The sequence below is a fragment of the Temnothorax longispinosus genome, unplaced genomic scaffold (genome assembly GCF_030848805.1).
Source record: "Temnothorax longispinosus isolate EJ_2023e unplaced genomic scaffold, Tlon_JGU_v1 HiC_scaffold_31, whole genome shotgun sequence".
In the NCBI taxonomy this organism is placed as follows: Eukaryota; Metazoa; Arthropoda; class Insecta; order Hymenoptera; family Formicidae; genus Temnothorax; species Temnothorax longispinosus.
In genome coordinates, this window is record NW_027270132.1 from 179,102 (window position 1) to 204,445 (window position 25,344).

The 25,344-nt window shown below is 36.7% G+C and overlaps 1 protein-coding gene and 1 pseudogene across 1 annotated transcript; one reads left to right on the top strand and one right to left on the bottom strand.

Annotated features, from left to right (window-relative positions):
- Positions 1 to 16,099: 16,099 nt before the first annotated feature.
- Positions 16,100 to 17,251, top strand: LOC139824276 (uncharacterized). Its single transcript, XM_071796789.1, has 2 exons — positions 16,100 to 16,230; positions 16,423 to 17,251. Exons 1-2 carry the CDS (start codon positions 16,204 to 16,206, stop codon positions 17,092 to 17,094), a joined length of 699 nt encoding a protein of 232 aa, XP_071652890.1. The 5' UTR covers positions 16,100 to 16,203; the 3' UTR covers positions 17,095 to 17,251.
- Positions 17,252 to 23,696: 6,445 nt separating this feature from the next.
- LOC139824273 (uncharacterized) lies at positions 23,697 to 25,264 on the bottom strand (annotated as a pseudogene).
- Between the last annotated feature and the right edge of the window lie 80 nt (positions 25,265 to 25,344).

Consider the following 25,344-nt stretch of genomic DNA (forward strand, 5'->3'; position numbering starts at 1 on the left):
CAATAATGGACGAAAAACGGATCTAATGAAATAGAATGTATTGTACCGGCATGTAACCCATATTTCATGTTACGAATATTCTTTATGGGATCTGTTTCGTGATTCGCGCCTAAATTAATATCTTGTCTCTCTTGTTTTAGCTATTCGCAATACAGTATTATAAGGTAAATGTGGAGGTTCGGGATCGCCTAATTCCATCAGTTTGTTTGCTTCCGCTCTGCGCCATTGACAGGGTAATACATGGTTTTCTGCCAATGCTTTGGAAACCTCTACTCTCCTCCGTCCCTTAAGCTGACGTTTTTTATTATGCCTTACAGATTCATCAAAATTACTTATCTTACATTCCATAACAACATCGACGTCAGGCGGAGGTTTGTTAACAACATGACCTAGAAAGGTGCAATTGCATTCCTTACATGACCCTCTAACGGTTAAATACATGCCAGTTTCTGAAAATTTAGAATTTTTAAAAACCAACGCGCACGGTAGTTTTGTCGCTTTATAAACAGTTGCATATATTTTATCTGTCCAAATTTTACGCCGTAATGTACAATAATTACGAGAATGCTGTTTCTTATCAAAATATACTACGTCTTCAGAAGACATGCCGATCCAATCTTTATATGTAAATGTTACATTAAATTCGAGAGTTGTATCTTGCGTAGAAGTATTGATACAAGACGTAGTGCTTGATAATGTAGAATCTGAAAGATTAATATTGTGAAATTGTAATATTTTATCAAGAATTCCATATCGGTTTTCTTTTAACATAATATAATATATTTTGGTTTAATACTATTATTTAGTCTTGTACTTATATTTTCATATATCTCATTACTGGGTACAACTGGTTTTCCATCATGTTCATCCACCAAATTTCTATAATCTGGTGATAGAATAATATTCAACAAAGGCTCGACGTGTTTGGCCATTCTGGTATGACGTGATACGCTAGAATAAGAATGTCACTGATATAATAAAATATACTCGAATGGATTTACTACTTTCTTTAATAATTCGTGACGATAGAATAATCACGGAGTGATGAAAGAAATAATCACGGAATCTTACCTTGCTCGTGTGTGAAAGAAGCACTCGAAAACACGTTTAATAGAGGAGTTTCTACCTTGCTGAGACACAACCTAATATTTTCTATCACATAGCTTGTCCGCGCGAGTGGAAAGAAGCTCGGAAACGAAAGACGATCATGACGGTCGGAGAAGTTGGTATAAGCTGCAGCTTGCGTCTTCTGTTTCTCGCGCGGACAAGCTATGTGATAGAAAATATTAGGTTGTGTCTCAGCAAGGTAGAAACTCCTCTATTAAACGTGTTTTCGAGTGCTTCTTTCACACACGAGCAAGGTAAGATTCCGTGATTATTTCTTTCATCACTCCGTGATTATTCTATCGTCACGAATTATTAAAGAAAGTAGTAAATCCATTCGAGTATATTTTATTATATCAGTGACATTCTTATTCTAGCGTATCACGTCATACCAGAATGGCCAAACACGTCGAGCCTTTGTTGAATATTATTCTATCACCAGATTATAGAAATTTGGTGGATGAACATGATGGAAAACCAGTTGTACCCAGTAATGAGATATATGAAAATATAAGTACAAGACTAAATAATAGTATTAAACCAAAATATATTTATATTATGTTAAAAGAAAACCGATATGGAATTCTTGATAAAATATTACAATTTCACAATATTAATCTTTCAGATTCTACATTATCAAGCACTACGTCTTGTATCAATACTTCTACGCAAGATACAACTCTCGAATTTAATGTAACATTTACATATAAAGATTGGATCGGCATGTCTTCTGAAGACGTAGTATATTTTGATAAGAAACAGCATTCTCGTAATTATTGTACATTACGGCGTAAAATTTGGACAGATAAAATATATGCAACTGTTTATAAAGCGACAAAACTACCGTGCGCGTTGGTTTTTAAAAATTCTAAATTTTCAGAAACTGGCATGTATTTAACCGTTAGAGGGTCATGTAAGGAATGCAATTGCACCTTTCTAGGTCATGTTGTTAACAAACCTCCGCCTGACGTCGATGTTGTTATGGAATGTAAGATAAGTAATTTTGATGAATCTGTAAGGCATAATAAAAAACGTCAGCTTAAGGGACGGAGGAGAGTAGAGGTTTCCAAAGCATTGGCAGAAAACCATGTATTACCCTGTCAATGGCGCAGAGCGGAAGCAAACAAACTGATGGAATTAGGCGATCCCGAACCTCCACATTTACCTTATAATACTGTATTGCGAATAGCTAAACAAGAGAGACAAGATATTAATTTAGGCGCGAATCACGAAACAGATCCCATAAAGAATATTCGTAACATGAAATATGGGTTACATGCCGGTACAATACATTCTATTTCATTAGATCCGTTTTTCGTCCATTATTGGACTTTAGAACAAATAGCAACTTACATGCAATATTCAAATTATCTTTCAATAGATGCTACCGGATCCTTGGTAAAAAAATTAAAATTGCCAAACGGGGAATTGTCAAGTCATATATACTTGTACCAAATTGTATGCGAAACTCCAACCGCAAAAATGCCAGTGTTCCAAATGTTAAGCGCTGTGCAGCATACGAATGCGATTCTATATTTGAAATACGCCGAATCGGTAGTTTGCACAAGGCAAGTTTTCCATGTCCACAACAAATAGTTTGTGACTTTGACAGAGCATTAATGGGTGCTATTGTAAGAGCATTTGATAATTGTAATAATCTTAAAGAATATTTATCAACATGTTACTTGTCACTTGCAAATAAGAATAAGAAAACGCCAACATGTTTTTTGCGTTTTGATATTTCGCATTATGTCAGCTTTATAAGTAGATGGAAAATTTTTACATCTGTTCATCCTAAAGTTAAAACATTTTATATTATGATTATGTGCTTATTATCAAAAACAACAGATTTCGAAGATCTACAAAAAATTGTACGAGCTGCGATTATTCTCTGTTCCAGTGAAAATATTGGAATAGACGAAAATCAGCAAGACACTATATAGCTGAAAAATCTCGAATTTTTTTATGTAAAAAAATTAGAGGAATTCCCGATGTGGACACAATTGCCGATCGGGGTACTGAAATTGGTCGTGATATAGATGAGAGGGATTTGCTATTGTCAGATAATATTAACCAAGGAGATACGTATCAAAATAGCGATGAGTTTAATACTGCAGAAAATAATGCAATGTTTTCCTGGGTTAATAAATTCTTTGACAATTGCATTAACGACTTGCGTAATGCTTCTGAGGGTGTTGATATAAATCCATATTACTGTCCAGCAATGGTACAAAAAATTAAACTTTTGTTACCATATTTTCCGTTATATTCTGGAGTAATGATATCCAAATTTGGATTTGGCAAAATTAATGCGAGTTCATCTGCAGTCGAATCAGAATTTAACGATATTAAACATAGACTACTGAAGTACAATTCACAATCAATGCGTATAGATAAATTTTTAACCGTACATATTCAGTCCTTCTCTGGTAAAGCGAGGTTAGCTATGTCGCAAATTAACAAATCGGTATTTCCATCTACGTCAAAAAGTAAGACGCATGATGTGCAATCAATGAAAATTTCCGCAGATGTCACGTATTGCGAATTAGATACTGCAGATGACAACGTAATACCCCCTACGTCAGAAATTAATACGCAACAGGAGCAATCAAAGAAAACTTTAACAGAAGATGTCACATGTTCGAAATTAGATAAAATTCATAGACCGATATCCCCATGTACGTCAGATATTAATGTGCATCATGAACAACCAGTGGAAGCTTCCACAGATGTTACATATTCTAAATTAGATACTAAAACTGATGGTCTGATACTTCAATCTACGTGTGAAATTAATACGCATCGTGAGCAGTCAGTGGAAGCTTCAACAGAAGTTATTCCAAATTCAAAATTAGATACTAAAATATTGTTAAATTCTGACGAATCAGATGAAGAACCTTGTGAGTTAGCGGCAGAACAAAACTGGAGAAACAAAAACGATAAAAAAGTTAAACGTACTTATTTAGATGCATGTCCTGGTTGGGACACGTTTAATATACATAAGAAACATGTAATTGTAAGTGTGTTACAAAATGGCAATATATTTCTTCAGTATTAAAAGTAGGATCTAATAATATTGTCGTTAAGAATACATGCGGCTTCGATAGCATTATGCAAATACTCGCCAAAGCATGCGTATATGATAAATTCAAAAAAATTGTCAATACTGCCACGACAGATGCATTTATATTTATAAAACTTTTTATACAATTAGGATTAACTAAAAAAATTTATAAAATGAGAGCAGAAATTTTGAAAAGTGTCGAACATTTTTTAAAAGACTCAGAAGCTCCTAATGTTATAACAATTGATGCTGATTCAAATATAGCTAATCTTTGCGAATATGTATTCTCAGGTAATTATAGTTATACCGAGATATCCACGTGTCCAACATGTCAAAACATAAAAATTATTAAGAAATGTATTTTACCTGTAAACGAAGAAATATTATACAAATATGGTTACACAAAAATTGTTGATGCAATAAAGGATGGAAGAGCTTCCAATCTTCGATGCCACAAATGTAATGACAAACGTTCCATAAGTTTATCATACGGATCTCAGTTATTTATCGAATCTTCGATTACAACCGCTTTAAATGACATTCCTCTTCACATCCAATTAAATGGGCAGCATTACGTCCATGTCGGATGCGTTATGTTTCACGGACAAAAGTCTGGTCATTATACTGCATATATACGTAATGACACCAATTGGATTGAGTACGACGACTTGTTACGTAAGCCCAGAAAAGCGTGCATAGAACCAAAAGGCAATGTCAATATGTGTATATATGTAGAAATATAAGACATTTTATATGTTCATGCGAGGGGAATGACCGAAACTACTCCCATTAAATATACATATTGTTAAGAACATTGTTAAAATATAAATATTTTTATATGATATGTTATTATTACCATCTATCTGTTAACCCTAAAAAACAAATGAGGAGGACTTTGTGGCCCCAAACTAAAAATTCACCCTACATTCCTGAAGTAATTATAGGTATATTTTCGGGTCCAGATAATTCAGTTCAACAACTTCTTTAACTTTTTATATATTTATTAATATATAACATAACTTTTAGATCCACTCTTCATAAATTCTCATTCAAGTAATAATTAAATATAGAAAAGAAAGTTTTAAGACTTTTATGTTAAGATTTTAAAAGAATTAGAAAGTTTATTGTCGTAATTGCCAATCTTATTATAGTTTAAGATTCTTTAGAAGTATAAAATCGAAGCATCGGTTACACAAATGTCGATGTAAATGCGATGTGAAATATTCTTATCTGTAAATCACTTCAACGATAACGGCAGTTCAATTCTTTGGCAATTGACGTACGTTAGCCAGAGCGTAAAGTGTCCCGTAGGTGAGAAGCAGTACAAGAGTTGGTGTGAGGGAACATGTGACTCTACTTTTGCCTTTTAGATTGTAAATTGTAAGTGCCATGGTAAGTAAATTTTTGTTTTATATGTAAAAGTGAGTAAAACAAAGAAATTTGCTCATACGTTTAAGGTTTTGAGTGAGATAAAATTTTGTTCGTATAACTTCATTTTAATTTTATACCAATTTAGAAAATAAGATGTATCGGTTAACGATAGTTTTAACGTGGGAAGCCGGGAACAAGATTTTTAACGAAGAAAATCGAAAAGTAATATTTCCGATGAAAAGTAAAGTACCCTTTAGGTTCTTGTTCTGATCTCAAAAATTTTGTTCTGAGTTGTTCCAGTGGAGAACACGATAGTTTTAAAGCAGGAAGCCTGGAACAAGATTTTTAACGAAGAAAATCGAAAAATAATATTTTCGATGAAGAGTAAAGTATCCTTTAGGTTCTTGTTCTGGTCTCAAAAATTTTGTTCTGAGTTGTTCCAGTAGAGAACACGATAGTTTTAAAGCGAGAAACCTGGAACAAAATTTTTAACGAAGAAAATCGAAAAATAATATTTTCGATGAAGAGTAAAGTACCCTTTAGGTTCTTGTTCTGGTCTCAAAAATTTTGTTCTGAGTTGTTCCAGTGGAGAACACGATAGTTTTAAAGCGGGAAGCCTGGAACAAAATTTTTAACGAAGAAAATCGAAAAATAATATTTTCGATGAAGAGTAAAGTACCCTTTAGGTTCTTGTTCTGGTCTCAAAAATTTTGTTCTGAGTTGTTCCAGTGGAGAACACGATAGTTTTAAAGCGGGAAACCTGGAACAAAATTTTTAACGAAGAAAATCGAAAAATAATATTTTCGATGAAGAGTAAAGTACCCTTTAGGTTCTTGTTCTGGTCTCAAAAATTTTGTTCTGAGTTGTTCCAGTGGAGAACACGATAGATTTAAAGCGGGAAGCCTGGAACAAGATTTTTAACGAAGAAAATTAAAAAATAATATTTCCGATGAAGAGTAAAGTACCCTTTAGGCTTTTGTTCTGGTCTTAAAAATTTTGTTCTGAGTTGTTCCAGTGGAGAACACGATAGTTTTAAAGCGGGAAGCCTGGAACAAGATTTTTAACGAAGAAAATAAAAAAAATAATATTTCCGATGAAGAGTAAAGTACCCTTTAGGCTTTTGTTCTGGTCTTAAAAATTTTGTTCTGAGTTGTTCCAGTGGAGAACACGATAGATTTAAAGCGGGAAACCTGGAACAAGATTTTTAACGAAGAAAATTAAAAAATAATATTTCCGATAAAGAGTAAAGTACCCTTTAGGTTCTTGTTCTGGTCTTAAAAATTTTGTTCTAAGTTGTTCCAATGGAGAACACGATAGATTTAAAGCGGGAAGCCTGGAACAAGATTTTTAACGAAGAAAATTAAAAAATAATATTTCCAATGAAGAGTAAAGTACCCTTTAGGCTTTTGTTCTGGTCTTAAAAATTTTGTTCTGAGTTGTTCCAGTGGAAAACACGATAGATTTAAAGCGGGAAGCCTGGAACAAGATTTTTAACGAAGAAAATTAAAAAAGAATATTTTCGATGAAGAGTAAAGTACCCTTTAGGCTCTTGTTCTGGTCTTAAAAATTTTGTTCTGAGTTGTTCCAGTGGAGAACACGATAGTTTTAAAGCGGGAAGCCTGGAACAAGATTTTTAACAAAGAAAAAAAAATAATATTTCCGATAAAGAGTAAAGTACCCTTTAGGCTCTTGTTCTGGTCTTAAAAATTTTGTTCTGAGTTGTTCCAGTGGAGAACACGATACTTTTAAAGCGGGAAGCCTGGAACAAGATTTTTAACGAAGAAAATCAAAAAATAATATTTCCGATGAAGAGTAAAGTACCCTTTAGGTTGTTGTTCTGGGCTTAAAAATTTCGTTCTGAGTTGTTCTAAGCGGTTAGAAATATATTCTAGATCGACAGTTTTGTAAGTCATTTTGTTTACGAATAAATGGCTAAAAACTGTTATTTTAAAATTTTTTCTTCTTTCAATATCTCTTAAAGTTTTTAACCAATCGAATTAATACTTTGGAACAATGTTTGGAACAACTAGAACAATCTGTAGCGATAAAAAAATTTTCGATTTTTGAAAAAAGGGGGGCCAGCGGAAAATAGTTTTTTTTATTTTCTGGATTTTCGGTTTGATTTAGGGATCTGTCCTTTTGGAACAATATTTGGAACAACTAGAACAATGTGTAGCGATAAAAAAAATTTCGATTTTCGAAAAAAGGGGGGCCAGCCAAAAAAATCGTTTTTTTTTTATTTTATTAAAAAACTGTTTGGTATTAAGGAATATCGTTTTGGAACAATGTAGTACAAAGTCAGAACAACCTGGAACAACTTTCAAAAATATGAATTTTAAAAAAAGGGGGGCTAACTTCATACACTTGAAAACGTGTCACCGCGAAAGATTCGACTCTCGGAGAGAAAGCTGCAGCTACAGCCGTGTGGACGGCCATGAAGACTAAAACGAAACTCTGTATGGGTTTGAAAACGAAGAAAAAGAAGAAGAACAAGCGAATACTTCCGGTAGCGAAACGCGGCGGTATCCTGCCGATCCTGCCGTTATTAGGGGTTCTCGGATTGTTGGTCGGCGGAGCGACGGGAGTCGCAAAAGCCGTGAACGATAACAAAGCCGCGCTGCGTCAGCTGGAAGAGATGCAGCGTCACAATCGCGCCATGGAAGGTCACGGACTTTATCTCGTTCCATACAAACGCGGACGGGGAGTCTCGAGAAAAAAAAACGTCGAAGAGACGCTAAAAATCCCCAAGGGTGTAACTACCAACGTATAACTGCAACAATTGGCAAAACGTATGCGCATTCCATATTTTAGAGGTATTTTCATGCGCGACTCGTTACTTATCAGCGGTATACGTCGAAACGAGAGCGGTATCGTGAATTTGGATAATGCTGAGAGGCCGGGTATTCACTGGGTGGCGTATGCGAAAAGGGGAGATCGTGCCATATATTTCGATAGTTTTGGCAATCTTTGACCACCGAGAGAATTGGCGCAGTATCTAAAGATCAATGTGACGAAGATAGAGTACAATCGCACGCCTTATCAGCAATACGATCAGAGCAATTGTGGACAACTGTGTCTGCGCTTTCTACAGTCGGTTGACAATCAATTTAAAGACCGGCGTTGCGCTGTTTAAACTCAGTATTCATTCAAACATGTCACTGACATTTACGCTCACCGGCAAGAGCAGCATCCTCGCGGTGAGCTACTTTCCCGCCGTGGATTTGAGCGATGGCGATTACGAGCTCGGTCTGACAGATTTTGAAATCTATCACACGATACCGAATGTAAATTCGTCGAACAATAAATTCTACTATGACGACGACAAGGAGATTACCATTCCCGAAGGATCGTATGAACTGCGTGATATAAACATGTATCTGAAACGCGCCCTTTTATGGAACCAATCCAATAGTGTCTCGACAAACCAAGATGAACAGCACCCATTGATTATTATTCGGGCTAATAACAATACGATGAAGAGCGAGATCAAGTGCGCTTATCGGATAGATTTCACCAAACCGAACAACATTGGATCGCTGCTGAGATTTTCAGCGAATCGCGTGCTGGAGTCGCGACAATGGCACGAATCGGATGTTCCGATAAATATCATCAACGTAAACATCATTCGCATAGAGTGTAACATGACCGCGGGTGCGTACAGCAACGACAAGTACGTGCATACGATACACGAGTTTTCGCCGAGTGTGCCTCCAGGATATAAGATATCAGAGACGCCGGCACAGATCATATCGTGGATCAGGACGGTCGATTGATTGATTTTCGTGGAGAGGAGATCACCGTTAGACTGCATGTACGAAGACGACAGCGATGACGTAAGATGCTCGTACTGAACGAAGCTGAGCAGGTGCAACAGACGAGAAACAAAATTAGAGACAATCCGATCGCCAAAGAAGAAACTTACTGCGTCGAACGTTGAATTTTTGAAATCATTGAGTCTGAGACAACGCTTGCGAATAATTGCGTGGCGTTCATGTTTGATGAAATTCGATACAAGCTCAGTGGCGTGGAGATTAATCGCAACAGAAACGTTGGAATAACTAGTACCATCAAGAACTATGTAGCGTTTACAAATAACAAAGCTGGATGGGACATTTCATCTTCTCACCCGGAAGGATATTTCAACTTTTGCGTACTGCTCAACACATTGTTGGCCTCTTGCGAGAATTACAAACGCGTGGTTATTAACGCTCGTCACGAATTAATTTTGATACGTGCGCGTAGCGATAACAATTGCATTGTAGGAAACCGGCGACGGAGCCGGAAATTGAATTGTTTAAAGTAAAGTGGCGAATTCCTCACGTCACATTAAACGAGATCAATAAGCTATCCATGCTACGAGCCTTGGAAAGCGGGCGATATCTTAGTGTTAGTTTCCGTTCGTGGGATCTGTATGAGTACTCCATGTTGCAGAGCACGACAAAGCATTCATCGGCCGTCAAAACGGCGGCTCAGCTGGAGAAGCCACGGTACGTTATCTTTGCGCTGCAGACCGGGCGTAAGAATATCATGTCGCAAGATGTTAGCGTATTCGATGACTGTAACTTGACCAACGTGAAACTTTATCTAAACTCTGAATTTTATCCGTACGATGACATGAATCTAGATTTTGGCAAAAATCGATACACCGTCCTTTTCGATATGTATACGCGTTTTCGTAAAACTTATTATGGATACGACTACTTCGATACGCTGTGCACCGTGATTACATTCTTGGCAAAAGGACCTTTTGTTGTCATTGATTGCTCGCGACAAAACGAACCTGTCAAGAGCGCTACCGTGGATGTGCGAATAGAATTTGACTGCGAAGAGAATGTACCGGCAAATACTACCGCCTATTGTCTCATCTTACATGATCGTGTAATCGAATACTGTCCGTTGTCGAACGTAGTGCGAAAAATCATGTAAATTGCAATATCAGCAGATATTGCGATATAAGAGGCACTGATGTACCGCGATAAGATACAGATTGCTCCGTCGTTTCGTCATGATCGTACCAACGTTTGTCGATCTGCAAGGATTCGCCGTCGGGATGAAATTTGTCGTAAAGGAGGTGGCGGTTCTGAGAAACGGGACCGTTCTGGCACATTACATTTGTTGAAGTATGAGTATGTACATTTATATTAGAGGTGATGGATATGCGACGCCATCTATAGAGTTGTAAAGAGCGTAGCGAGTATTCTATCTATATGTATATATCCTATTCTATGTTCTTCTTCAGTAAAGCAAAGAGAAGGCTCTATATGGCGGCACGAACATGTAGAGTAGAAAAGCTATCTTATTAAACTATATAAGGAAAGTTGTCTCGAAGCTTGTGTAGTATCTCAATCTAATTAACGATCCCAGCAAATAAATAATCCTTCAACATTTTTACATGCCCCATGCCGTGGAGTCTCCTCACAAAATCCGATAAGTCATGCGCTTCCTGGTCGATTGCAAATCACCATGGACTACGATGGAAAGACGGAAACGTGCCGTACAGCATGATGAAACGCCTAATTACATCAGCCGTACTTGGAGAGGGTGACGAGACGTCGACTCTTGTGTACGTCAAAGGATGCCAAAATCGAGAATGGCTGGTGGATCTGCTTGAGAATAAAGCGAGAAAAAAACAAAACATTGAGACTTTGGATGTAGATTACGAAGATGCAGATATCGAATCTTTAATTAATCTAGATGTTACTAATACTATACGATGTGAAAAATATGTTAAGAATTGCGCATTACAAAATGTATTAAAAATATTTAACTGGTGGTCGCAACACCAGAAACAATTATGATTTTTTTTTTAAATAAACTATATAAATGTTACTGTTTGGTACTCGCTGTGTACATAGTGTATTCGTTTCGATTAATTAATAGCTTACTTCGCGTTGCATGTTAGTTTGTAAGTTTTTCTTTGTTGTTAAGTACCTTGCAATTCGTTCAATAACTCTCGCGTCTTTGAGACATTACCGTCGGTAGCGACAATCTTGTGTTTGTAGACTCGCGCGAAATGTCGGCGGATCGCGATCGAGATTGATAGTCGATATTTCGCGCGACTCACCCGACTCGTGCTGCCCACCTGCGGGTGGTAGCGCCAGTACTTAGGAGGAAGTACTCTCACTCGCGCCGTATTCACAGGTGCGCGAGCCGGAAGAGAGGCCGGAAAACTCTTGAAGACACTCACTCATCGTCTAACCGGCAACGAGACAACACGAATCGAGAACAACGCTCACGGTTCTACCGCAATCGAGAAATTTCGTCGAAGTCGCGCGAGAGTGCTTGCATCTCAAACCGACGAGTGCTTTTCTTGCCTGCCTGCCTGCCTGCCTGCCCGCTTGCACGTTAACTGCCTGCTGCACGCTTGCTTCCGCTCTCCAACGATACCAGAGACGAAGCCAGGACATTGCCATCGCTACCACGAGGGCATCGAGCATCGATGACGGTGAGTCGCTTTGCCTTTTGCTCGCTTGTTCGCTTATTAAATTCGTGAGGGAACGGTCCCTCTGGTCCTTCGAGCATGTTACAATAGAAAATTTACGAATTCGGGGGGCGCTTCACACCCCCCCGAGCAGTTACAATGTTCTATTTTCTTTTCCTATATAGTTTGTAGTATAATATAGATGTTTTAGTTGTTTGATAATTGTTCAAAAGCTGTTTTCAAGATGTTTTAGTTGTTTTAAAGATGTTTTTAAAAATGTTTTAGTTGTTTTTAAAGATGTTTTACAGATGTTTTTAAAGATGTTTTAAAGATGTTTTAATTGTTTAAAAAATGTTTTATAGATGTTTGATAGCGGTTCGATAGCCCATCATAAGTCAATGGCGCAAATAAATATGTATATATTATGGTAAAAAAAAATTTAAATTATTTTTCCTTTTTCTTTTCCTCCCATTCCATGTCATTAGAATAAGGCTGCGATATTGTCCTCAGGTTTATTTAAATAAATTAATGAGAACTATTCGAGAAATAAGATACTATTGGAGCGCGCCATGTGACGTCACGCGGACCGACGCGCCCGAAAACGCGGACCCCCTCCCCCGCGGCGCGTCGAAATCGCGAATACGGACCCCCTCCCCCGCGGCGCCCGAAAACGCGAACGCGGACCCTCTCCCCCGCGGCGCCCGAAAATGCGGACCTCCTCCCCCGCGGCGCCCGAAAACGCGAACGCGATTTCCCCGTCCCCCTCACCCGCGGCGATCGAAAACGCGGTATCCCCCCTCCCCCGCGGTTGAAAACGCAAAAGCAGTACCCCCTCCCCCTCCCCCTTCCCCCGCCCGCGGTACCCCCCCTCGGAGCTCCCGGGGTAGAACCGGCATACCTAACCTACTCATAGCCGTTCCGTTTATTGCTATCCATTGTTGTTGCTGTTGTTGTTGTTGTTCGTTTCTGACTTAGCGGTAGTCAAATGCCGAAGCTCGTGTATCGCAATCCGTAACGCTTGCAGATCCTTCTCCAACGCAGGCAGCTTCTCGTCTGACTCTTTCTGTTGATTGCGCAACATTTTAAAGCACTGATCCACGTATAGTTTAACAGCGTCAGCTTCCGGTTGTGCCACGCGTCGAATCTTGCGCGACTTTGCATCAAAGTTGGTGGCAACCATACAAAGAGCGTTATCCCGCACGTAATTTTTAACTAATCCATTGCATTGATAGTTCGGTTGCGTCTCGCCTCGTCCGAGCGATATGCCGAATTTGTCGGTCGGCATTTCAATGCTGATTGAATGGTTCGCCGACGCATGGTTTAATTTATAATAAGCCCAGCCTCGCGAAGTTCCTCGATAATCAACAGGATCTTGTTGTCGTGACCGTTATGACCCGCTTGGCGCGAAGCGTCGAGCAATCGGAGACGATCCACCACCTCGTTGGGGTTATCCTAGTGCACGTAGTCGATCTTATTGTCAGTTAGCGTCATTACGCGAGGCATGCATAATCCCTTTCCAGATTTTTTCTTCTTGCATTCGATCGATATTAACGGTGCGATTACATGTTTATACTTGTATCCCTTGTTGGCCAATACTCGTCGGTGCGCATCGTGCTTAGATTTATGAGCATTTGTCGCCAATAACAGGCTCTTGTACTTTTGCTTATCGTCTTTCGTGTAGATGTCTTCATCGGGTATTCTCATGAAGATTAACTCGTAAATACCGGGTGTACCGATGTAATGTACATTGTCGATAATTATGTTATCCGCGTTGTCCACGCTAAAACGTTTGTTACCGAGCATTTTTTCATCCTTGCCGAGATAAACGCCGTACACGGTGTCTATCTTTGGATCGACGCTGAAAAAAGCCCCGATGTACTTTTGACTCAGTAGACCCAAGTAATCATGCAACGTTTGTAGAAACGTTTCTCGACCCTCCGGCATTTGCAACTGCTTTTGAACGGACGTCGCGAGCGAGTCATCCGTGATTTCGAAAACACCCACGTTTGCGAGTGATTCGGGAATTGTATGTTGCACGGTTCTCACCGTCGCGGACGGTGTGGAGATTATCGGTAGTAGTACATCCAGTGAAGCTTTTGATCGTTTCGATTGATTAGATTTACGCGGTGTCGATGAGAGATCCAACCAGGAGTCTGATCGCTTCCTCTTTCTTGGCGTTGCATCCTCCTCATCCTCTTCCTCCTTTTTATCGTGCTGCTGAAAGGGTAACGTTTCGATCCCCACGTCAGCGACGCTGTCCGGCTCCTCTTTCTTCACCGAGATCGAGTTGTCTGCAATCTTTTGCAGCGATCCGATGAGAGACTTAAAGTGTGTGTCCAACTCAATGTCCTTCACGATCTTACCGGTCTTCAAAGCGCGAAGTTTCTTACGAATCGAATCACTCGTTTTCGCAATCTCTTTCACGATCTTCTCGCGCTCGCCAATATTCTCGCTCCTGTCGATCGTGGCCATCGCGGAAAAAAAGCAGAGTGTTAATCTCACGTTTTAACCTGATGAGGTATCGACAACTGATCGCTTTTGCGATATCGCGAACACATTAAATTCTTTTCTATATCGGCCGTTCGAAAGCGCGTTGTCCTTGTCTATTACTACGAATCCGTACTTGCGTTGCCAACAATCGTGGCACAACGTGCAAAATTTATCGTACGACATATCGGTATTTACGTGATCGTTGTACACGTGTTTCAGATTGGTACCATCCTGTTTGAACAGGATCAGTAGATTCGCGTTGTCGCGTATCAGATGTTTAGGTATTCTCGCGTACGTCTGACAGAGATAGAAGCAGTCAACTTTCGAGTGCCTGCCCATTGAGAAATACTCTTTCACAGCATCTTGCTTATCGCACGCCACGTCATCAAAGACAAAGATTGAGTTTGGACGCGCATCGCTCGGCGGAATGACGTCACTGTTGTTGAAAAACTTAAAGTAGCCAATCTCTTCTATCGACGTAATACATTTAATACATTCTCAAAGTATCGATATTTCGGTTGCTGCAACGATTTCGAGTACACATATACGTTCTCGAAACCTACACCGTGCGGACTTTTCAGCAAGTTTATCAGAACGTTGGTTTTACCGCAATTCTAGGGGCCGCAAATGATCGCGCGTATAGTAGTTGGTAGGGCAAGATTCCGATAATCCTGGCGCCTTAATTTGACGATGGTTTCTGGTAGTACTTTTAACGCTAAATAAAAAATGATATAGGTCTTATAGGGCTAACCGCTCTGGTTTTCAAGATACAGAGTGTTAAAGTTAAAAATAAATAATATAAATTTTTAAATAATACTTCAATTGTGTGTGTATATATAAACAGTACACAGTACACAGATAGTAGTGTCAGACACAGTGCTTTCCAACAACGACACAGCGAAGCACATCTCGACACAGCATCGGTGTAGAGTTCGAGTGTGTTTTGTAGGCATTGTTGCCAATCTTTAAAAGTGAACAACTTTTTTCGATCAGGGGGTCGATCATTAATCTTTTTCTCTAGCGAGAATTCGTGAAAATTACATATATGTATCGAGTATACTCGATACATCTAATATAATTTTCACGAATTCACGAGAGGGAAAAAGTATCGTGAGCAACCCCAAATTCTAAATTAATAACTGTATTTTGTGATAATACATTTTAGACATGTTTCAATGTGAGCATTGCTCTGCAGAAGTAACTCTTGACGACGTACCGATTCATCAATGCTTTATTGAAAAGGATGTTTATATGAAAGAAAACAATATTCTCTTTGCAACTACAACAAAACAATGTAAGTATCTGGAAAAACTATGTTTTGCAAAAGTTAAGGTTACTTATGGCTCGATATAACGTCCTTCTTTTAGCATCTGATAGCTGTGATATGAATAAAAAGCAATCGGAAGATAAATGTATTCTTCCAGAAATATCTCCAGGATCTTCTGAGCCGGTTAATACAAAACAGCGTATGTGTTTAATAAAAAATTTATCATAAAAATAATATAATAATGTATACTATTTACTACAAATATATTACCATATACTAGTATAACTGGCATTCACATATAGTTTCTTAATCATGAATAATCCCATAAGTGATAGGTAATGTGATAAATTAAAAAAATATAAATTAATTCTTTTAGAAGCTGTTTGGGACAAACGTGCAACACTTGCATTACTAGCTTTATATGAAGCAAATATAGAAAACATTGATCATCCTAAAAAGAAGACCAAAATTTGGTCAAAAATTTCCATGGGTTTGCTCGAACATGGTATTGAGGTGAGTTTCATCTTAATATACAATGTGCATATATCAAAGGTCTTTAGAATTTCTCCTATAAGATGGAATAAATTTAATTGTGAATTAGACTAATTTTTTTATTATAAACATCAGGTGTTGTTAAAAATTGAAATTATATATATATATATATATATTGCACAAAATTTTCAACTTGCTTCGAAATTGTTGCAGGTGACCGATCAACAAGTTCGTTGGAAGATAAATGCACTAATGAAACGATACAAAGAAGTCGTTGACAATAACATGAAATCGGGGAGAGGAACTATAGAATTCGAATGGTTCCAGGTAATGGACGACTTTTTAGGAAAAAAGGGAAATGTAACAGCCGCAGGATATACTGTATCATCAAAAGTGGGTTTAGAAAAAGTGGCACCTTCTACGTCACAGCCAATGACAAAAAATCTCGAATCTCGAAAAATGAGTAAACAATCTGCGATGGATAATTTAGCTACAATAGAGTCTTCTAGCAATAGTCACAACACTGAGAAGAAAAAAACACTCACAACCCATAGCACTGGAAGTAACATTGCTAAAACAAAAATTGAATTAGAGAAACAGTGGTTGAAACACTTGCAACTAAAAGAAGAATATGATAAAAACAAACAGGAAAAAAACAAAGATTTGATTAAAAGTAAAAAAGAAGCTTTAAAATTGAAAAGAAAACACCTGGCTCTGAAAGAAAAAAAAATGGAGCAAAGGTCTGATATAGCTACGAATAAAATGAGCGAAAAAAAAAGACATGCTGACATAATAGAAATCGAAAGACTGAAATACAAACTTTTAAAAAAATTTATAGAAAAAAAGGAAAACAGAAGCATTGACGTGTCAGAAGAGTCAGATTGAAGGTGTAAGGACGGTGGTTGCTGGCAACAATAAAAATCCTGCCAAATTCCTTATATATCTATTTTATTTCTTATTATTTGTTTTGTTTTGCGAATGTTAAAATGTTTTATGATTTATGTTTTATGAAAATTACGAACAGTCATTATAGATGCAGCTATAGTACACGTTACGTATACTTATACTAATAGATAGTGCGCATATGCGCTTTACGGAATCCATCCAGTTTTTCATGTATTTTGATCTCTGTAGAATCATAATAATTCTTATAATTGTACGAAATGTTGTTTCTTAAAAAAATTCTACTTATATATATACATATATATATATATATATATATATATATATATATATACAGGGTGTCCGAAAAATCGCCTACTCCACTTCGGGAGGTGATTCGGGACCCAAAAATAAGCAAAAAAGTTCATACAAACATAGGTCCGGAAATGAGCCGTTTCCGAGTTATAGCCACTTTTATGTTCAAAAATCGTAATTTAGAATCCGCTTAGCATCCCTCTTTCTTAATTATTTCTTAAATTAAAAATTTTTATTTTTAAATATTTTTAATTTTTTTAATTTTAATTTTTTTATTTTTTTTTCAATTTTTCAATATTTGTAAATACGATTACATTATTTTTAAAAGAAATCAGTTGTTTTCACGGCTACTTGAAATCAGTTGTTTTCACGGCTATTCAAAATCAATTGTTTTCACGGCTATTTGAAATCAGTTGTTTTCACGCCTATTCAAAATCAGTAAGTAAATCACGGCTTTTCAATAAGTTTCAAATTATTATTTAACAACACCTTACTTTTAGGTTGTATCTAATCTTTCCGTATTCATCAATGGATCGTTTAAGTTTTAATGAATTAGCTGATATGCATCTTATGTATGGTCTTGCTCAAAGTAATGCTGCCGAGGCAAGAAGATTAGACATCCAGTCTTTTCCAAATCAAGATGTACCGGGAATAGCGTCTTTTCGAAATGTAGACAGAAACTTGAGAGAATTTGGTAATTGTAATTTAAAAAAATTGAAAATAAAAATTTACGATTTTTGAACATAAAAGTGGCTATAACTCGAAAACGGCTCATTTCCGGACATATGTTTGTATGAACTTTTTTGCTTGTTTTGACGTAGAACTACGTCTTTCTCGGGGGGTATGGGGGTACGACTGCAACGTTTTCTTGCAACGTTTTCATGCAACGTTTTCTTGCAACGTTTTCATGCAATGTTTTCTTTTTCTCGAAAAGTATTAAAGAAAAATATACTTTATTATATAGTTTTTGAAAGCTCTCGATGTAAGCTAAATGTTTTCGTGGTTAATTTTTCGATATGGGTTTGTTCTGAAAAAGTATTAAAGAAAAATATACTTTATTATATAGTTTTTGAAAGATCTCGATGTAAGCTGTGGGTTTTCGCAATTTCATAAATAAATAAATGAATGAATAAATGGATGAATGGATTTAATAAATACATAAATGAATGAATGAATGGATGAATGGATGAATGGATGAATGAATAAATGGTGAATGAATAAATTGGTGAATGGATGAATGGATTTAATTAATAAATAAATAAATGAATAAATGAATAAATGAATAAATGAATGAATGAATGAATGAATGAATAAATGAATGAATGAATAAATGAATAAATGAATGAATGAATGAATGAATGAATGAATGAATGAATGAATGAATGAATGAATGAATGAATGAATGAATGAATGAATGAATGAATGAATGAATGAATGAATGAATGAATGAATGAATGAATGAATGAATGAATGAATGAATGAATGAATGAATGAATGAATGAATGAATGAATGAATGAATGAATGAATGAATGAATGAATGAATGAATGAATGAATGAAGAATGAATGAATGAATGAATGAATGAATGAATGAATGAATGAATGAATGAATGAATGAATGAATGAATGAATGAATGAATGAATGAATGAATGAATGAATGAATGAATGAATGAATGAATGAATGAATGAATGAATGAATGAATGAATGAAGAATGAATGAAGGAATGAATGAAGAATGAATGAATGAATGAATGAATGAATGAATGAATGAATGAATGAATGAATGAATGAATGAATGAATGAATGAATGAATGAATGAATGAATGAATGAATGAATGAATGAGAATGAATGAATGAATGAATGAATGAATGAATGAATGAATGAATGAATGAATGAATGAATGAATGAATGAATGAATGAATGAATGAATGAATGAATGAATGAATGAATGAATGAATGAATGAATGAATGAATGAATGAATGAATGAATGAATGAATGAATGAATGAATGAATGAATGAATGAATGAATGAATGAAGAATGAATGAATGAATGAAATGAATGAATGAATGAATGAATGAATGAATGAATGAATGAATGAATGAATGAATGAATGAATGAATGAATGAATGAATGAATGAATGATGAATGAAGAATGAATGAATGAATGAATGAATGAATGAAGAATGAATGAATGAATGAATGAATGAATGAATGAATGAATGAATGAATGAATGAATGAATGAATGAATGAATGAATGAATGAATGAATGAATGAATGAATGAATGAATGAATGAATGAATGAATGAATGAATGAATGAATGAATGAATGAATGAATGAATGAATGAATGAATGAATGAATGAAATGAATGAATGAATGAATGAATGAATGAATGAATGAATGAATGAATGAATGAATGAATGAATGAATGAATGAATGAATGAATGAATGAATGATGATGAATGAATGAATGAATGAATGAATGAATGATGAAGAATGAATGAATGAATGAATGAATGAATGAATGAATGAATGAATGAATGAATGAATGAATGAATGAATGAATGAATGAATGAATGAATGAATGAATGAATGAATGAATGAATGAATGAATGAATGAATGAATGAATGAATGAATGAATGATGAATGATGAATGAATGATGAATGAATGAATGAATGAATGAATGAATGAATGAATGAATGAATGAATGAATGAATGAATAAATAAATAAATAAATAAATCTATATAGAATGTGAGAAGCCGATTAGCTTGAAACTTGGTGACATTTATGAGTATATGTTCGGCTCGAACTTCTGAGCTCGAATTTCTGAGCCGAACATATACTCATAAATGTCACCAAGTTTCAAGGGTAAACCAAAGGATGATGTCGCTGCCCTAGATATAAAGGTCGATGTTGAATCTTAATAACGCGAAAATACACGACGATGCGCCGCGTAGTGTCTATGTCATTTGTCTGTGTTATGTTATGAAGTTGCTGCTTTCACATTTTGAAATTCGGTCAATTATTTCCCGAAAAAATGAAAAAATTACGTTGTTGCTTGCGGCACAGTTTGTGCCAACAACGTCGAACTACGTCAACTGACAGTTGACGTAGCCTTACGTCTAGTTTCCTTCGCTGAATACTTTAACATGAAATAGTACTATATGGTTATCGATATCTGCGTATGCGCATTGCGACGATTAGGCTTCACTACCTTTCTCTCTCGCACAATTAACGTTTCTCTCTCGCACGATGTCGGACACAGACTCGATGTTCAATGCCTCTTCCATATATGTTCTATTCTAATAGACGTAGTTCTACGTGTTGATTGCGGCACAGTTGTTACTGTGCTTGTTAATTTTTTTATATTTGGGTCCCGAATCACCTCCCGAAGTGGAGTAGGCGATTTTTCGGACACCCTGTATATATATGATATAGCAACATAAATGTGATTGTTTTGGTATTATTTTAGTATTATAACTAAATAAGCGTTCTTTGAGGAAAAAAATAAATGTATTAAACTGTATACAGGCATACATTCACTTGTTACATAATATCATGGCCTACATCATAGATTACACTGATTGTTTAAATACGCGTAATAAAAAATACATAAGTAGTAAATTAGTTTACTCACGCACACGCGCACACACACACACACACACACACATTGGCTGATCAGCTCAAAAATACTTTTGGACTACTTGATACTCGTATCAAGTAGTCCATCGAGTTTATAGCAAAATTAATTATATTTTTATAAGAATAAAACTTCTTTTTTACTTAACCACAGAATTTCAAAAAGTAGCAAATAATAAAAAGAATAAAATTATTGTTAGTCGGTATTCATAAACAGTTAGGAAACACTTCATAAAATAATTCAGTTCTACGATCCATCCCAGCTGTTCTATTATCTATTTCTTCTTGTTCAATATCATTAGTAATTCCACTGGTACAATCATTTAAAACTTCTGGAAAATCGTATGTATCATTTTTCTCAATACAGTAATTGTGTAATATACAGGGTGTTCGATATAAAAGTAACCACCCGAATAGGGAAGGTAGATTGGGTCAAACTGAAAAGAAAAGTCTCGTACCATTTTGCAAAATTCGCAATAGTTAACGAGTTATTAAATAAAACGTCTGAGCGTATGAGCGCACAAGGAGCGATAGAGGCGGGCCTCGGCGGCTGGCTGGGCTGGCACGGTGCCCGGCGCGCGGCGAGCGGTGGGGGTCGAGAGACGAGCGGCGAGCGGGGCGCGGCGCGGCGCGGCGAACGTCGAGCGACAGATGTTATACACTGCGGCGAAAAAGTATTAGAGCCAGCCCATACTAAACTTACGATAATTCCTTCGCGTAAACGGGATTTTCCTTCGCGTAAACGGGATTTTGTAGTAACTTACAATAATTTACTCCGCGTAAACGAGTGAATTATCGTAAGCTACTACAGAAGTAACGCGCTCGCGTAAACGTAGTAACAGGTAGCACACGTATTGCATAGGCATTGCCGTAGCGTCTTACGCCTTAGATAATATTAATTAGTTTAGCTTGAATTATGTGTAATAGAAACATTTAATTTTAGTAAATTTAATTATTTTGCATGTCAAAGTTTACGAGGTTTACCAAGCTTTACTTTAACTTTTGTTTATGTTAGAATAACTTTAATGGTGCGTGTCCACCTGCGAGTAAAACTCTCGAGAGTAGCTCTCGAGATTGATTCTCGCAAATGGACATATTCCTGGAGAGTACCTAACGGAGAATGAATCGCAGCTCTCGGCGAGCGAACTTTTCAAGACCTACTCGCAAATCGACACGACGTTATTTTACTCTCGGAGATCAGCTCGCCAAGCTCGAACGCTGTTCGTATTTTGAGAGCTACATGTTGAGAGTAAAAACCGAGATGGCAAAAGTTTGTTCCTTTGATGACACAAAGGAACTTATTGAATAATGCGGAAATCATGAACTATTGTAGAATACTACTGTGACAGAAATAAAAAAATTTTAAAATTTTTATGTTCTGCGAATAAAGTGCGAAAAAAATTCATAATTTAAAGAATTAGATAAGAATATTTTTAATACATTTTCTAATTACTTGGTCAATAATTAGTTACACTTTAGTTTTACATACTTTGCACGTTTTAGTTACAGTGCTGAAATTAAATACATTTTTACATCGCGAATTAAGTACATTTAAAAAAATGTAAGACATTTAAGAATATATTAAAAATATTGTTACCTAATTCTTTAAATTATGAATTTTTTTCGCACTTTATTCGCAGAACATAAAAATTTTAAAATTTTTTTATTTCTGTCACAGTAGTATTCTACAATAGTTCATGATTTCCGCATTATTCAATAAGTTCCTTTGTGTCATCAAAGGAACAAACTTTTGCCATCTCGGTTTTTACTCTCAACATGTAGCTCTCAAAATACGAACAGCGTTCGAGCTTGGCGAGCTGATCTCCGAGAGTAAAATAAACGTCGTGTCGATTTGCGAATAGGTCTTGAAAAGTTCGCTCGCCGAGAGCTGCGATTCATTCTCCGTTAGGTACTCTCCAGGAATATGTCCATTTGCGAGAATCAATCTCGAGAGCTACTCTCGAGAGTTTTACTCGCAGGTGGACACGCACCATTAAAGTTATTCTAACATAAACAAAAGTTAAAGTAAAGCTTGGTAAACCTCGTAAACTTTGACATGCAAAATAATTAAATTTACTAAAATTAAATGTTTCTATTACACATAATTCAAGCTAAACTAATTAATATTATCTAAGGCGTAAGACGCTACGGCAATGCCTATGCAATACGTGTGCTACCTGTTACTACGTTTACGCGAGCGCGTTACTTCTGTAGTAGCTTACGATAATTCACTCGTTTACGCGGAGTAAATTATTGTAAGTTACTACAAAATCCCGTTTACGCGAAGGAAATTCCCGTTTACGCGAAGGAATTATCGTAAGTTTAGTATGGGCTGGCTCTAATACTTTTTCGCCGCAGTGTATAACATCTGTCGCTCGACGTTCGCCGCGCCGCGCCGCGCCCCGCTCGCCGCTCGTCTCTCGACCCCCACCGCTCGCCGTGCGCCGGGCACCGTGCCAGCCCAGCCAGCCGCCGAGGCCCGCCTCTATCGCTCCTTGTGCGCTCATACGCTCAGACGTTTTATTTAATAACTCGTTAACTATTGCGAATTTTGCAAAATGGTACGAGACTTTTCTTTTCAGTTTGACCCAATCTACCTTCCCTATTCGGGTGGTTACTTTTATATCAAACACCCTGTACATGCTGCAACTACAGTGTTAACGACAAAAGGTAAATCGCGATATTCAGTGAAAAACTTAATACGGCGAAATCGTCCTTTCAGTTGACCGAATGCTCGTTCAATTGCCATTCGCGTTGAAGAATGAATATAATTGAACTCTACTTGTTGAGGCGTTAAATGTCCATTGTCTCGAAATGGTGGAACAAGCCAAGGTAATGACGGATATGCCGAATCGCCTAACAAAAACATCTTATCGGGGAATAATATTTCTTGATTCATAGATGCTTTATGATATAGCTCAGATCTTCTGAGAATTCGAGCATCATGAAGGGAACCGGGGTCACCACAATACACATTGATAAACCGCATATCTGCATCTGCAACTGCTTGCAAAGAGATTGAGAAATATTTTTTTCGATTGCAATACTCTCGTGCACGGTCTAGAGGCTTTTCTATTCGGATATGTGTTCCATCTATCGCTCCTAAGACTTTCGGAATACCTTTCTTCGACGAAAATTGTTCATTTACAACTACGGCTTCAAGGCCCTGTGGCCATTTGATCACTGAATCAAATTTTGTTAAAAGCCAAGTTACACTACTTGCCGTAGAACTCGATACAGAAGAAATGGATACATCAAATCTGTCTGACATGTTTCGCAATGGTTCTGTATTTGCGATATACCATAAAAATAGTAGAAAACTTAACTTTGCAGAAATAGGTTTGACTCCAAAAGAATGTGAAGGTATAAAATTGGATAACTCCAATTCATCTGAAAAGAAAGTGTTATTATTGTATAATACCATTGTAGGTGTAAAATCAAACACTAATGCACAATGTATATATATATATTACCAATTAATTTTGATGCAGTACACCGATTTAGTCGTAAATGTTGTTTATATTCCTTATTAGTCCAAGAATCAATAATCTGAAGATAATTTTGAATGCGGTGTCTCCTTTGTCCACTTGTCAAGTAAAGCATTAGTGGGAATAACAATAAGTCGTCGTCTTCTTCACCATCACCACTAGATGAACTCGCGCTATCTTCTGTACTGCTTGATTCACTCATAGCACTGGCTGTTGAACTGCTACTGCTGCTAAAATATGTTTCAGCAAGTTGACAAATAATTTTATCATCGTTGTCCATCTATAAAACAAGAATATCATACTATTATAATCTAGAAAACTGATAAATTATAGAGTATATGTTCGGCTGTACCCACTGTATACATACCCGTAGGATTGTATCAAACAAATTACCTCGTTTGCAGAAAAATGATCATTAACATTTCATCGTATATTTGAGTAAAACTACTATTTTTTAATACTATCCATGTGAATTGTTATTGTAACATTCACCTTTTATATCAGCACTAGTTTTTTATTTATTTTATTTGTTTAAACATAACCTTTTTACTGCTTTCACATTAAACATAACTTATTTACTGCTTTAAAATTATTCTAGTGAAAAATCCTTGCGAAAATATAAATGTGTCTACAATGGTCGAGTTTTGCGTTCCAACAAACACTCATACACAGTGTTTGAGTGTGTCGCACAGTGTCGCACTGTGTCACCTTGCTGGAAAACAGCCAGTATCTTGCCGATTCTACCGTTGTTGGGGATTCTCGGTTCGTTGGTCGGCGGAGCGGCGGAAGTCGCGAAGTCCGTGAA